At 48.6% G+C, this 13,884-nt stretch overlaps 2 protein-coding genes across 3 annotated transcripts in view; one reads left to right on the top strand and one right to left on the bottom strand.

Annotated features, from left to right (window-relative positions):
• LOC115866397 (C-C motif chemokine 4) overlaps positions 1-13,308 on the bottom strand; it is a 165,734-nt gene extending 152,426 nt beyond the window's left edge. For both annotated transcript variants that reach the window (XM_030881930.3, XM_060290701.2), the window contains exons 1-3: positions 13,072-13,308; positions 12,140-12,271; positions 3,111-3,191 (exon numbers count right to left, since the gene is read on the bottom strand). The gene's annotated coding sequence lies outside the window, so the exon portion shown is untranslated. The remainder of the gene's footprint in view (positions 1-3,110; positions 3,192-12,139; positions 12,272-13,071) is intronic.
• HEATR9 (HEAT repeat containing 9) lies at positions 1,322-13,884 on the top strand. The gene is made up of 15 exons (XM_030881939.1): positions 1,322-1,409; positions 2,544-2,593; positions 4,184-4,365; positions 4,629-4,755; positions 4,982-5,038; positions 5,233-5,289; positions 5,977-6,034; positions 6,423-6,553; positions 10,216-10,398; positions 10,792-10,884; positions 10,973-11,092; positions 12,156-12,229; positions 12,705-12,756; positions 13,198-13,284; positions 13,510-13,884. The coding sequence occupies exons 1-15, from the start codon at positions 1,322-1,324 to the stop codon at positions 13,882-13,884; spliced, it is 1,734 nt and encodes a 577-aa protein (XP_030737799.1).

The following is a 13,884-nucleotide window of genomic DNA, read 5'->3' as shown; positions in this document are numbered from 1 at the left end:
TATTGAATTTAGCTGTTGGGTCTTTTTAGTGTCCTTTAACAGACCTTCTTTGTCCTTAAGATATATTGATATTTTCTTCAGGAGTTCAGATGGGATTTTTGTAGAATATTTCCTAAGGTGGGTTTGCCTCTTGTTTCCTCATACTTAGATTCAGGATGAACATTCTCGGCAGGAAAACCACATGGTGACGCTGTCTTTCTCAGTGCAGCACATCAGTTTATTGCAAGCGATGGTCCAGTCAGAGGACTTGGTGGCCTGTGTTTTCTCACTACAGCGAGCTGCCTGCTGTGTGCCAGGCACTATGCTAGGTGTCGAGGTTGCAGTGTAGCAATCACTGCAAGCAATGAAAGGAATTCTGTGTAGTACAAATGACATGAAACCTTCGACAGAAGCAGTGGCTCAGCAAGCACGAGGACTCTACGACAGTCAGCTGTTGGTGGCAATGGAAGCTGATGTACAGCTGATAGACTCTGAGATAAAATCTGTAAAGGGATGGCATTTCTACTTTTCAGTGTCAATATATGTGACTATCCACATTTGCATTTTTTTATTATTGCTGTTCTTATATATTTTAGTAATTCCAGAGTTTCTTTTATTTTTATTTTTTTTAGTTTTGGCAGTGCCTCACAGCATGTGGGCGGCATGTGGGATCTTAGCTCCCCAACCAGGGATTGAACCCAGGCCCCCTTCAGTGGAAGTGCTGAGTCTTAACCACTGGATCGCCAAGGAAATCCCCACATATTTTTTAAAACTCAGATTTTTTTTTTCTAAAATGAAATAAAATAAATGTGCTCAGTGATCAAAAGGAAAAAAAAGAGTTCCACCTCTTGCTGCCAAGGAGGGAGGCGTGTATATGAACAGGGCTTTCCCATTTTTTTTGCCATTTTCCTGATGACTAATCCTAAGGACAATCCCTGCTCCTAACATGGGCTACGTGAGCTTGAAGTTCACTAAACGCTTCGACTTTCCTTTTGAATTTATGCCTCACCACTGCCCCTCTACCTAGCCAGACAAGCATGGCTTTCCCACTTTTCAGATAAGGTAAGTGAAGCTCCCAGAGAGAGAGGGACTAGCTCAATCCACAGGCAAGTAGATGCCAAGTCTGGGACTCCAGAATGGAACCGGAGTGTTCTATTTACCTAGGCGATCTGGTTGCCCAGCACTTGGAGGCTTCCACCTCCAGAAGCCCAGACACCTCACTAGTCCCCCTTGTGCCACAGAGGACAGGTCTCCCTGAGCTGTGACCCTGCTCCCACAAGGGAGTAGTCCCTGTAGTCCCCTCCCCAACCCAGGTGCTCTCTGGTTCCCCCAGGAGAAGAGGATGGACTACGAAAAATCAGTCAACATCTCTGACATCAACAGGTCAATGTTCAAGTGCCCATGGCTGGAATATCCAGAAAGGACCAAAGGTGAGGCTGAAATGGACAGGAGTGGAGTCAGGGATAGGGACCTGAAAAGGAAAGCTCCCAGGCAGGGGTCTGGGTGATGTCAGCAGATCCGTGGGAAGAGGCAGGGCAGACCCTTGGATACTTTCAAGGCTCCCCACAGCCCTCAAGGTAAGTCTCCAGCGCCCTCTAAGATGGGATGTCTTTGTGTCTCCCCAGCTTCTGCCCCCTCATCTGCACCCCATGCTTACGACTCCAAGGTTTGCAGGTATTCCTCGTGCCCACTGCTCTTCCCCCTCATCTGTCTGGCTACCTCCTACTTGCTCTGAAGACTTGACTTGTGTATAATCTCCTCTGGGAAACCCTCCCTGCTCCTCCCAGCCAGGTTAGGGACCCCTCATCTGGACCACATGTGCCTTTATCCATCTTCACATTTGTTTCCCTCTGTTAATCACCAGTAAACAGTTCTGTCTCACCAGCTAGACCAGTGGTTCCCAAAGTATGTTCCCAGGACCAGCAGCATCAGTATCTTGTTAGAAAAGCAAATTCTCAGACCACACCCCAGACTTATTGAATCAACACTCTGGGGATGAATCTTCATCTGGGGATAGGGAAATCTGTGTTTTAACAAGCTCTCCAGTTCTTTCTAATGCACACTCAAGTTTGAGAACCACTGAATGAGACCAGTGGTTTTCACCATTAGCTGCACATTAGAATCCTCAGGGGAGCTTTCTAAAATGCCTGGGCCCCTTCCTCAGAGAATCTGATTCAGTTAGTCTGATGTAGGACTCAGGCATGTTAAAAATTCCCTCAAATAATTCTAATACCCAGCCAGGGTTGAGAACCACTCTGCTAGACCAGTGTTTCTCCAATTTCAACGTGCATAGGAATCCTGCTCAAATGAAGATCCTGACTCAGTAGGTCTGGGGTGGAGCCTGGGGCTCTGCATTTCTGAGAAGCTCCCAGGCTATGGCAATCTTACTGTTCCACAGACCAAGATACCAGGAAAGTATGAGTCCCTGAACAACAGGAATTATGCCTTATTTACCTCCCAGTGCCTGATACAGCGTTCATTAAATGCTAATGCTAAATAAATGAAAGACTGGAAGGATGACTCTTCAATCCACCCTTGTCATTGTCATCCCATTTGTACCATAGAACTCAGAAGAGCCACAGCTCCTGTTCTCCTGCCCTTGTCCTGCCACCAGGTAAGACCCCTAACTTCTGCCACCCTGGGAGCTTTGTTGAAGTAGGAGGGGCAGGAGGCTATCCTTTCCCATTAAGGCTAGTTCATAGAACCCTGACACTCACCCCTGGGGCTGCTACTAACTATGTGTGACCTTGGACAAGTCACTTTCCCTCCCTGAGCCTCAGGAGTATCCTCTGTCACAAGCCAACCCCTTCCCATCTCCCTTTATCAAGTTGCTATGAGACAATATCTGTAAGGCTTAGGCTATGCAGGCAGGGCTTAATAATGAGTCATTTTTATTAACACAGGGATCTTCCTCATTAGAGTTGCCAGATAAAATGGGATGCCTGATTAAATCTAAATTTCAGCTAAACAATGAATATTTTTTAGTATGAATATGTCCTAAATATTGCCTTCATTACCTGGAATCAAAATTCAACAGGACATCCCGTTTTTTATTTGCTTGGCTTTTACTAAATCTGACAACCCTACTCAGACTGAGTCAATGCCCCATTTTCTGAAGTCACGACAATCACCCGAGAACTCTTACGATGATCTTCTCAGTCACCACACTGGGAACCACTGGCTGAAGCCCCTCTTCCTTGTTGCTCAGAGATCTGTTGTAGAGACAGGAAGGCTTGAGAATAGACAGGAATGAATCCTAGCCAAACCTTCCGAGAAAGCCCCTGACCCACCCAAAACCCCCCACTGCAACCAGAGCTACAGTTTCACAATTGTGTAAGAGATAGATTATTTGAAGAAATCCTGCTTTTCCAACCAAACTATTAAGTTCCGTGAGGGCAGGGCTGATAACTGTATCCCCAGCACCTAGTGCTTGGCACATGGTAAGTGCTCACTAAGTATCTGTTGAATGCCTGAATGAAGGAGCTGTAGCCTGAATTTCCCCCCCCCCTTTACTTCACATCTCCCTCGCCCCCTGCCTTTTCATCTCCTTGCCCAAAGCTTTTTCAAAGTACTCTGAGATGCTCAACTAACCAAACTGTGTACAGTTGTCCCTCAGTATCAGCAGGGGATTGGTTCCAGGACTCCTGCGGATACCAAAATCCATGGATATTCAAGTCTCTTGTATAACGTGGTGTGGTATCTGCATGTAACCTACACACATCCTCCCTAGATTACTTATAATACCTATTACAATGTAAATGGTATGTAAAGAGTTGCTGGGTACGTGGCAAATTCAAGTTTTGTTTTTTGGAACTTCCTGGAATTTTTATTTTCCAAATACTTTTGATCTGTGGTTGGTTGAATCGGTGGATGTGGAACCTGCGGATACAGAGGGCCAACTGTACTCAGATCAATTTGCAGATCAGCAATGGCTTCACCATCTTTATGTCATTTGTTCTTCACAACCACCCTGGGAGGGGTACAGAACAAGGATTATTAGCTCCAATTTGCAGAGGAGAAGACTGAGATCTTGGTGGGGTGAAGTAACTTGCCCGAGTCACACAGTGGGTTAGGAGGTGGCTGTGACTTCAGCTCAGATGACAAGGCTGAAGGGCTGTTTCCCTCGTCTAGTCCCTTCTCACCCTGGCCCTTTTCCTGGCTGAGGAATGCCCCCTGTGACTGCTCTGCCACTCACACCCCCCAGATGCCAAAGGAAGAGTTTCCCCCAAGTCCGGAGTGCTGGAGGCAGCACCCAAGCAAGCCAAACTCCGTACCTTACTGCTACTCCAAGCAGCCTGAGATCTACACTCACTGGCACACCCTGTATAATCAGCAAAAGGAACGGGAGGCCCAGAAGATACTGTGGAAAATGAGAGATCACCCTAGGTGTGTTGGGCCCCTTCCTGTTCTCCACGCCCTCCACATCTTCTAGGAAAGGAAGGAAAGAGAAGAAAGGGTTGGAGTGGGGCTGGGCGTGGTGCAAGTCAGCCTCCAGATCCCAGAGGAGACCCTGGGGTAGAAGGAGGCTCATCTTTCTTCCTCTGGTCTCACCTCTGAGCTGGGCTGAGGACCAGAGGCAGAGAAGAGTTTGTGAAGTAAGGAGGGAGGGAACAAGAGGACCAGGGCTGCCTGTGCAATTTCTCACACAGGTACCTCACAGAGGGTACCCTCATCCCAAAACTCCATCTCCCAATGAGCAAGCTGATTATAAAACCTCAGATGGAATCCAAGCCCTCAGACCCTACTGGGGACCCGCTGAAGTGGCAAAGATTAAAGGTCAGGGACCACGGCTCGGGGGAGAATGGGGAGACTCTCTTTCTGTGGGTGCCCTTACCTGGGGCTCACACCATCCTTCTGCCCTCTGTCCCTGCCTGCTGTCTGCAAGATGGAGGGAGAGGAGGAAAGGGGATTGGATTGGATGAGCTCCTTCCAGTTTGAAAGTATAGTTGTAGCACTCTATTTATCCCTTTCTTCCCTTCCACTGGCTCCCTTTGATGGGCAGGAACTCACAGAAAGCCTGAAATCTCCCAGAGAGGATGAGCAGCTCTATGCAGCACAGGTGAGAAGTGGCAAGGGTGGAGGGGCACGGTTACAGGTAGGAGTTGGCTGAGCTGAGGAGTAGAAAGATGCTTGAGGTGGAGGGCAAGGGTAGAGTGATGTTCCAAGAATAAACTCCAGCTGTGTCCAGAGGATGGAAATTCCCGGTGGTGGTGTCCAAGGTCTCTTCCCTTTCCTCCAACCCTGTTCCTGCAGGCTCTGGGGTGCCTGGGCGTCAGAGACAAGTTTATCACGGAAGCACTATGGCAGGTGGTGAGTCTGGGGCTGCACAGAGATCAGGAGAGGAGGAAACAGAGCCTGAGGTGTGTAGAGCATTGGCACATGGGCACTGACAAGGCTCGCCAGGCTCAAGGACTATGGGTCAGATGCAGGGAGGAGAGAGCTGCCTTGTGTGGCATGTCCCCATCTCATGCCCTTGGCTTCTTTAAAGGGCAGCCTGATCTAAAAGGATGGGGAAGGGGGAATCTGAAGATCCCCTTTGTCTAACAGGCAAGATGAGCAACTAAAAAGCTAGGAGAAAACTGGGACTGAATTCATTCTCTCCCTTAACTGAGTCAATGCCTGTGCCTATATGCCAGTTTATAATGGGGGGTTCTGTGTTCTTACACAGAATCTCATTTAAATCTTCCAATATTAGGAATAGGTAGTAGTAGCTGCATTTTTCTAACGAGAAAATGAAAGCTCTGAGAGGCCAAGTGACTGGCCCAAGGCCATGTGGCTACCAGATACCAGAAAGGGATGTGAACTAAAGTCTTACTCCCAAGTTGTGTTCCTTCCATCGTACCATCCTGCCTGTACGCTGTGTTTGAGCATAAACAGGTCACTCTCTAGGCCTCAGTTTCCTCATTTGTAAAATGAAAAGTTAAGCTGAGATGATCCTGAAAGCTCTGACATTCCACCACCTTATGGCATGTTCCCACCCACCGCCTCTTAAATCAGGCCCAAACTGGCCCAGAGAAAGTGAAGTATGAGGCCTGTCAAACCCTGGCCATCCTGGGTGAGTATGTCCTCTCCCTGGGTGGGGAGAAGGGGGGAGGTGAGGAAGGAAGCAGTGCAGCCACACTGCCCTTTGGGGAAGGACAGAAGGGAGTGGACTGTACACTCACTGCAACCTAGCCATTGGCAGGGTCTGGGAATTGTCTGATGTACTGTTGGGCAGAGAGAGGAAGGTGGGGTGAAAAGCAAGAAGAGATTGGAGGGAGGGAGAGAACGGGCTCTGGGAACGGCCGTCATGCTCAGCCAGCTGCTCTAGTGTCTTGAGGGGACGGGCAACCCTGTGACCTAGTACTTGGAGCTTCTGTCTTGAAGGCACAGGGGTCAAATGGATTCTGGCAGAGAGGAGCAGCCCTGAGGCTCTGCCCTGACCTGAGGTCCTCCCCGTCCAGGTTGCCTGAATAAGCATGTGATCCAAGCTCTCATCAAGCAGCTGAAGGGGCAAAATGAGGGGCAAAGGATGGATACTCTGACAGCGCTACGGATGGCTCTGAACTCCTGGGCTGCTGTCCCCAAAGACCAGGTGATTGGGAGGAGAGTCAGTCACTGGGGCGAGGTAAGACAAGGTAATTGATAGTGTTGGCAGGGGGTTAAGCCAGGGAGAAGGTAACGTAGCTCCTAGCTTTGATGGTGGAGGACGTTGTCCTTGTGGAGTCCCCTGTGGAACAGGTTCCCTGGACAGAGCATTGGCATAGCCACTTAACTGGTCATACAACCTCTGAAAAGCCAGCTTTCAGAGGTGTCATTTGTCCGTCTCTAAAATGGATAGAGTAGTTATCTTATAGCATTGTTGAGAAGATTAAATGAGATAATATATGTAAAGCACCTAGTTCAATGCCTGTACTCTTTAAGTGATAATTCATCATCATTATTATCATCCTTAAAATAACCTATTAAAGGAAAACCTCTGCCAAAAGGGTACAGGGACCAAGAGAGTCTGCTGACACTACTCAAGACTTTTCCCCCTTAGGGTCCTCTTACTTTGACCCCATTGCTGCTCCACGTGAAACAGAATTCATCACTCATCCATTTACTCAACAAACATATATTAAACAGCTGTTGTGTGTGAGACACCATCCTAAGCCCTTGGGATATGTCAGCAAACCAAACAGGCAGAGATCCCGGCTTTCGTGGAGCTTACATTCTAGTGGGGGGGGACATGCAATAACCAAGAAATTTAACTATATAGTATGTTAGAGGTGACAAGTGCAATGGAAAAATTACGTAGCAAGGTGAGAGTGATCAGGAATGCTGAGTGGAGATGGGATGAGTTGCACTTTTAAACAGGGAGGACAAGGAAGGCCTCATTTGGAAGTTGTCATCCGAGCACAGACAAGAAGGCGAGGGGTAAGCCTTGCAGATATCTGAGAGAAGGCATCCCGGCAGAAGGACAAATCCAGGCAAAGGCCCCGAGGCAGGAGCACACTTGGCATGGTCAAGGAACAGCAAGGAGGCCATGTGAAGGAAGTGGAGTGGGAACAGAGAAACCAGGAGGAAATGAAGCTGGGTCAAAGATGTTAAAGGAGACTAGACCATATGTGGGCTTCTGGATGACTTTTAAGTACTTGAGCTTTTACTCTGAGTGGAATAGGTATTTGAGCAAAGCAGTAACATAATCTAACTTATGTTTCAAAAGGTTCACTCTTACTGCTATGCTGAAAAAAGATGGGCAGGGATGGGAGGCAAAAGTGGGAGCAGAGAGACCCGTTAGGGGCTGCTGAAGCAATCCTGGTAAGACACGATGGTGGCTTGGACCACGGTGGTTGCAGTGTGGTTGGTAAGAAGTTATTCAATTCTGGATACATTTTTAAAGCAAAACTCTGACAGGTTAAATGTGAGTTATAAAAGACAGTGAGGGGCACTTCCCTGGTGGCGCAGTGGTTGAGAATCCACCTGCCAATGCAGGGGACACGGGTTCAAGCCCTGGTCCGGGAAGATCCCACGTGCCGTGGAGCAACTAAGTCCGTGCACCACAACTACTGAGCCTGCACTCTACAGCCTGCGAGCCATAACTACTGAAGGCTGCGTGCCACAGCTACTGAAGCCCATGCACCTAGAGCCCATGCTCCACAACAAGAGAAGCCACGACAATAAGAAGCCTGCACACCACAACGAAGAGTAGCCCCTGCTCACCTCAACTAGAGAAAGTCTGCGTGCAGCAACAATGACCCAACACAGCCAAAAATTTTAAAAATTAAAATTAAAAAAAGACAGTGAGGAAACAAGGATGAGGTCAAGGTTTTTGGCCTCGAAACTGAAAGGATGGAGTTGTTACCAACTAACATGGAGAAAGCTGCAGGTGAACAGGCTTGGACGTACTATAATATCAAAAGCCCAATTTTGGACAAGTTATGTTTCAGATGTCTACCGGACCTCCAAGGGAGACAGCAAGTAAACAGTTAGATATACAGCTAGAGGAAGAAATCTATGAGTTGTCAGCATATAAGTAGCATTTAATGTCATTCACCTAGATGAGATCACTAAGAACCAAGAGTCAAGCCTTGGGGCACCCCAATGTTAAGCGGTCAGAGACAAGAGGAAGAATCAGTAAATACTGAGAAGTGGCCAATAGGTAGGAAGACAGACAAGAGTGCAGCATTCTGAAAATCAAGTGAAGAACATATATCAAGGAAAGGAGATAAATCAACCATATCAAATAATACAAGGACTGAGAATCGATCCAATGGATTTAACAATGTGGGAATCATTGATTTTCTTAACAAGAACCATTGTGGGGACTTCTCTGGTGGTCCAGTGGCTAAGACTCCACACTCCCAATGCAGGGGGCCCGGGTTCAATCCCTCGTCAGGGAACTAGATCCCACATGCTGTAACTCAAGATCCCGCGTGCTGCAACTGAAGATCCTGCATGCTGCAACTGAAGATTCCACATGCCACAACTAAAGATCCCACATGCCGCAACTAAGATCCCACAAACCGCAACTAAAAAGATTCCACATGCCACAGTGAAGATCCCGCATGCCACAACTAAGACCCGGTGCAGCCAAATAAATAAATAAATATTTTTTAAAAAGAACCATTCTGGTGGGAAGGTGGGAGTGAAGGCCTGAATAGGGTGGGTTTAAGAGAGGATGGGAGGAAAGAAGTTAGAGTTGGCAAGCATGGACAACTTTCCAAGTTTTGCTGAAAAGAGTTGTAGTCAGCAGCAGGGGTAAATACCAGAAAAAGGAAAAATAACAGCATGCTTCAATGCTGAGGTGTAATGACCCAGTCATTAGGAAAATCATCATTTTGAAGAGGGTGGGAAGAATTGTGCAGCAATGTTCTTGAGCAGATGAGAAGGGATGAGCTTGAACACATGAGTAGAGAGACTGACTTTAGATAGATGGTCATGGTCCATTGTAACAGGTGGAAAGGAAGAACATATGGGTGCAGGTGTTGAAAGTTGGATAGAAGTGGTGGTAAGTGTCTCTGGAACTTCTTTTCTAGTTGCTTTTATTTGCTCAGTAAAGTAGGAAGCAAGGTCATCAACTTAAGAGAATAGAGGAAGAAGTATTAGAGATTCCAGAGGGAAGAGAATGAATTAGAACGGTGGGAAAGAGAATTGCCCAGGGAAAAGCAGTCTAATCACTAGGCAGCATTAAGGATCTACACAAGGTCTGTGTTCCTACATTTCAAGTGAGATTAGTCATCATAACTTTGTTTCCCGCCAGGAAGTGCAGGCACAGCGTTGGTGGAGAGCTGAGTACAATGAAGCAAGAGGGGGTAAAGGAGTTGAGTGAGCAGGACCGTGGAACTGAAGCTGGGTAAAGAGGGAAGAAAGTGAGGAGCAGTGACAAGGTGATCAGTGAATCGTTAGGCTTTGTGGAGTCCAACAGTTGTTGACATCAGAGGAGAACCAGAAAGATGGGGGGGAGGGGTCATAGAGAAGTTGCAGTAATGGGTAATGATAAAGTCTCTCTGTGGAATTAGGAATTAAGATGGCAGAAGTGTTAGAGAGTAACATTGATCCATCCACAAGAAAAGTCATAGAGAAATGAAAGGATGCGGCATAGGGGCAAGTAGATGACAGCAAAAATAAGGGAAGTGGGTAAAATAATCTCATGACGTGAGATTCACCTTAAGGAGGAGGGAGGATGGTCTGGAAGCAGTAATGAATTGCCTTCCTGACAAAGCCTGGCCGAAGACATAGTCCCACCACCCGTGTCCCTCATCTCCCTCTCAGAGGACTCAGATCGAGGATGGAGAGAAGCTGGTGCCTGTGCTGCAGATGCTGATAAAGAAGTCAGGGAACAAGGCAGCAGTGGAGGCGGCCCTGTGCTTGGGGTTCCTGAGGCCCTGTAGCAGCACAGCCCGAGAGTACCTGCTGCAGTGCCTGCACCAAGGGCCGAAGACCCAGCAGATGCAGGTGTGAGGGGCAGGAGGACGAGCTCCCTGGGGAGCACTGGGGAACCGCTGCTGACTGGTGGGGTCTGGACCCTGTCATCCTCATCCCAGAGAAAAGAAGCTCCCGCAAGGAGCACCACAGGGTCTCTGTGTGTTTTGTCAGTATGTATATACATATGAGTACAGGGTTGCATGGACGCTAAATGTACACATGTCCGTGTACATTCGATGTGTATGGGTGTTCATGCACGTATGTACATGTGTGTGCACATGAACTTACGCTCTCACTCACGAGGCCAAGAGGGAGGAGAAAGGACCCCACCTATTCCCTACAAGTTCTAGCCCTCGAGCCTGTTTGGCCATCCAGATGCCTCTTGGCCTGGTATACCCCAGCCCGCCCTGCCCACCTCCACAGGCACTCAGTATGCTGGTCAAGATAATGGGTGTGCACTCAGCCACGGTCATCAGGACCATCCTAGACCAGCTGTGCTATTCCAGTGTCCTTGAGGTAAGCTCTAGGGCTGCCTAGTACCCTGCCTTCTCCAGGACTAGGACAGGGAGTCTATCCTTCATGCCTTCCCCACCCCTGCCCTCAGCACCGTTTTGAAGCCAGCCAGATGCTCAAGACCATTGGGCTGGAACAGATCCAGGCACAGGGCCTGGAAGGACTCACGTTTGACCTGCTCAGGAGGAAGACGTATAATGAACCCTTCTTCGTAAGTGAGACCAAAACTCCCAAGTCCAGGCAGCTCATACCTGTCTCTCTACCTTTCTCTAAAGACCCCCCTGGCTTGGTTCTCACCACGCTGCCCCCCAAAGCATCACATTCACCCTAATGCAGCCCCTGTTTTCAAGCCACCTTGCCTTCATGCGGGCCGTTCTCTCAGCTTAAAATGCCCTGAGTCACCTCTCCCTCCTCTGCAAGGTGGAAAACTGCCGCATGCTTTCAGTCCCACTGGTAAGTAACTCATTTCTCCTTCTGCCTATTAAAATACGATTGTCCCTTTCAAGCCAGTCCAAACAACACCTCCTATGGGAAGCTTTCCCAGACCACCAACAACAGAATCACCCTGCCTTCCTCTGTGCTCCCTTGCTTTTATCTTTGTTATATATTGCTACAAAACCAGCCACAGAACTGCTGAAGACATTTTTCTAAACTGTGAATCAGATTGCGGCTCACCTCTGCATAGAACTTCTCAAATGCCCCCCAAGCCCTCAGAAGGGCTTACACTGCCCTTCACCACCCAAGTCCTGCCTACCTCTCTAGCCCCACTACACTCCCGCTCAGAGCCACACACCAGCTGTGCCTAGGAACACCCCGTCCTGATTTATACCTATGGTCCCAGTGTAATTACTCAGAGTGCCCCACTCTGAAGAGTCCATTTGGTCACCTAGCTAAACTGAACTGTTTTCTGCTCCCTAACCTCTCTGTGCTCTCTCTTGCCTCCAGGCTTCTGTACATGCTCTCTCTGTTGCCCGGGAAATCTGCCCCCAGCCCTCTACCTGGTTAACTCATGTTCCATGTTCAGGTTTCAGCTGAGGCATCACTTCCTCCAGGAAGTCTTCCTGGTACCCAGACTGAGCTAGGAGACCCTCCTATTGCCCCTACACTTAGTTCAGGAGTGTGACTGACTGTTCCACTTGTCTGCTTTCCCCACCAGAGCATGAGCTCCTCGAGGCAAGGATCATATATGTAGCACAAAGTAAACATTCAATAAGGTTTGAGAAGCACTTAAGGGTACACCCCTGAATCCTTGTCTCACCTTAATCCCTCTTCAGGCTATGAGGCAGGCTGTTGCTGAAACTGTGGAAGAGCTTAAGATGAAGCCCACAATGATGAACTTGGTGGAGGCGTGAGTGGCTTGGGCTGGGAACTGCCAGGGCCAAATCCTAGGCTGTGAGAAGGGGACAGAGGGTCAGAGAGAGCTGAGAACCTACGGCCCATTCTCAGCTCGCACTTGCCTGTGCCCCTGGCCAAGTCACTCTTTGACCTCTGGGCTTTTCTTCATCTGTAAAAAGGGGCTGATAATACCTACCACTCAGGGTTGCTATAAAGCTCCGATTAAGATGAGGACATGAAAGGGACTTGTAAAAGGTAATGTTCTGGACAGATGTGAGTCCTGATCATCATTTAGTGCCCCCTGGAAAATTGTAGTACCTACCTTTCCCCTCCCAGCCCCTTTCCTCACCCAAGAAATAAGAAGGGGAAGTTAATAAAATTAACATCACACATCAGCTTTATGCCTGACTCACTCTGGACTGTAAGAAGCAGCCAGCCTTCCTGCCCTCCCCTTAACTGGACCACAACACACTCACTCCCTTCTCCAGGCAACTGATGAGCTCAAATGCCACTGCACGCCAGGAAGCAGTCATCTCTTTGGTAAGGCCAGCTCTGCTACTCTGACCAGATGTTTTGATGGCAGGGGGAGCAGGCAGTCCAGCAGTTACTGAAGGGAAGAAAGGGCTGTAAAGTTTGGGGAGGTTGTTTGCTTGCTTTTTTATTTTAGAATTCCAGCCCTATCAGGAGTTCAGGAAAAGATTTTCTTCAGGATTGGAGGTGGGTGGGATAAGGGACAGGAGAAGGGTGTGAGGGGCATTGCTTAGATATTACATGTAGAAACTATCTTGACTCTTCTGGTGAAAAAATTGTACTGGAACCCAATGAAGTGGCCCCAAAAGGCAAGGAAAGTGCTACCTCTGCTGCGAAGCCATATCTCCTCTCCAGGCACAGGGTCATTACAAGGGCACTAGAATGGAAGAGTGTAGACAGGGCATCTTCCTGGGGCCGGCTATTTAGGCGCCCTCATCCTGCCTCTGCCAGGGTGTCCTGGGGATCCGCAGCCCACAAGTGTTCCACCTGGTCCTAGACATGCTGGATGTGGAAAAGAGCCCGTCTGTGAAAAAGAGCGTAAGGCATCCCCGCCCACCTCTTCTCAACCCTTCCTCCAAGCCTCTCCCACCTATCCTCACGCCACGTGCTCTTTGTCAGAGGGGAGGAGAGGGGAATACGCCCGTAGACACTGTCCCCTTGACCTCATTCCCTGGGACCAGAAGGGCCTGTAGACAGAGCTCCCCCTCCCCTCCCAGCACTGGCCTGAAGTGAGCCAGCCACAGGGCCTTTGTTTCAATGCAGCTACAAGAAACATTAATTCTTTTGGCCTCGACTGATCCCTGGATCCAAAACAAGCTGAAGAACAAGGTTCTCTTTGTACATGAAGTGCCTAAGACCAGCATGAACGTAGAGTTCACGAGGTTCCGGAAAGAGCCTGAGAAACCAGAAGAGTTAAATATCCAAGACGTTCAACTTGCACAGCTGAACCCCTTGTTTCTTACAAAGTCCAGTGCCACGTCAGACCAACAGAAGAAGTTAAATGCCCAGAAAGGGTCTGGTACCTCTGCCTTTCCATCCTGTTTCTCTAAACCACAAAAACACAAGTCACAGGCCACAGGGTCCTGGACACGAGGGATCAGGAAACAGCTCCAGATCCTTGCTGAGACCTCCAATTAG

The sequence above is a fragment of the Globicephala melas genome, chromosome 20 (genome assembly GCF_963455315.2).
Source record: "Globicephala melas chromosome 20, mGloMel1.2, whole genome shotgun sequence".
NCBI lineage: Eukaryota > Metazoa > Chordata > Mammalia > Artiodactyla > Delphinidae > Globicephala > Globicephala melas.
Note: the sequence above shows the minus strand (reverse complement) of the source record. Positions and strands in the feature narration are given on the sequence as shown.

What these genes read in the sequence shown, in the direction of transcription:
- HEATR9 (XM_030881939.1), top strand. Translation starts at nt 1,322, where the DNA reads ATGGACTACGAAAAATCAGTCAACATCTCTGACATCAACAGGTCAATG. An exon ending in ATGATGAACTTGGTGGAGGC is followed by an intron (nt 12,230 to 12,704) that starts GTGAGTGGCTTG and finishes TCCCTTCTCCAG; the next exon opens with GCAACTGATGAGCTCAAATG. An exon ending in AGGAAGCAGTCATCTCTTTG is followed by an intron (nt 12,757 to 13,197) that starts GTAAGGCCAGCT and finishes TGCCTCTGCCAG; the next exon opens with GGTGTCCTGGGGATCCGCAG.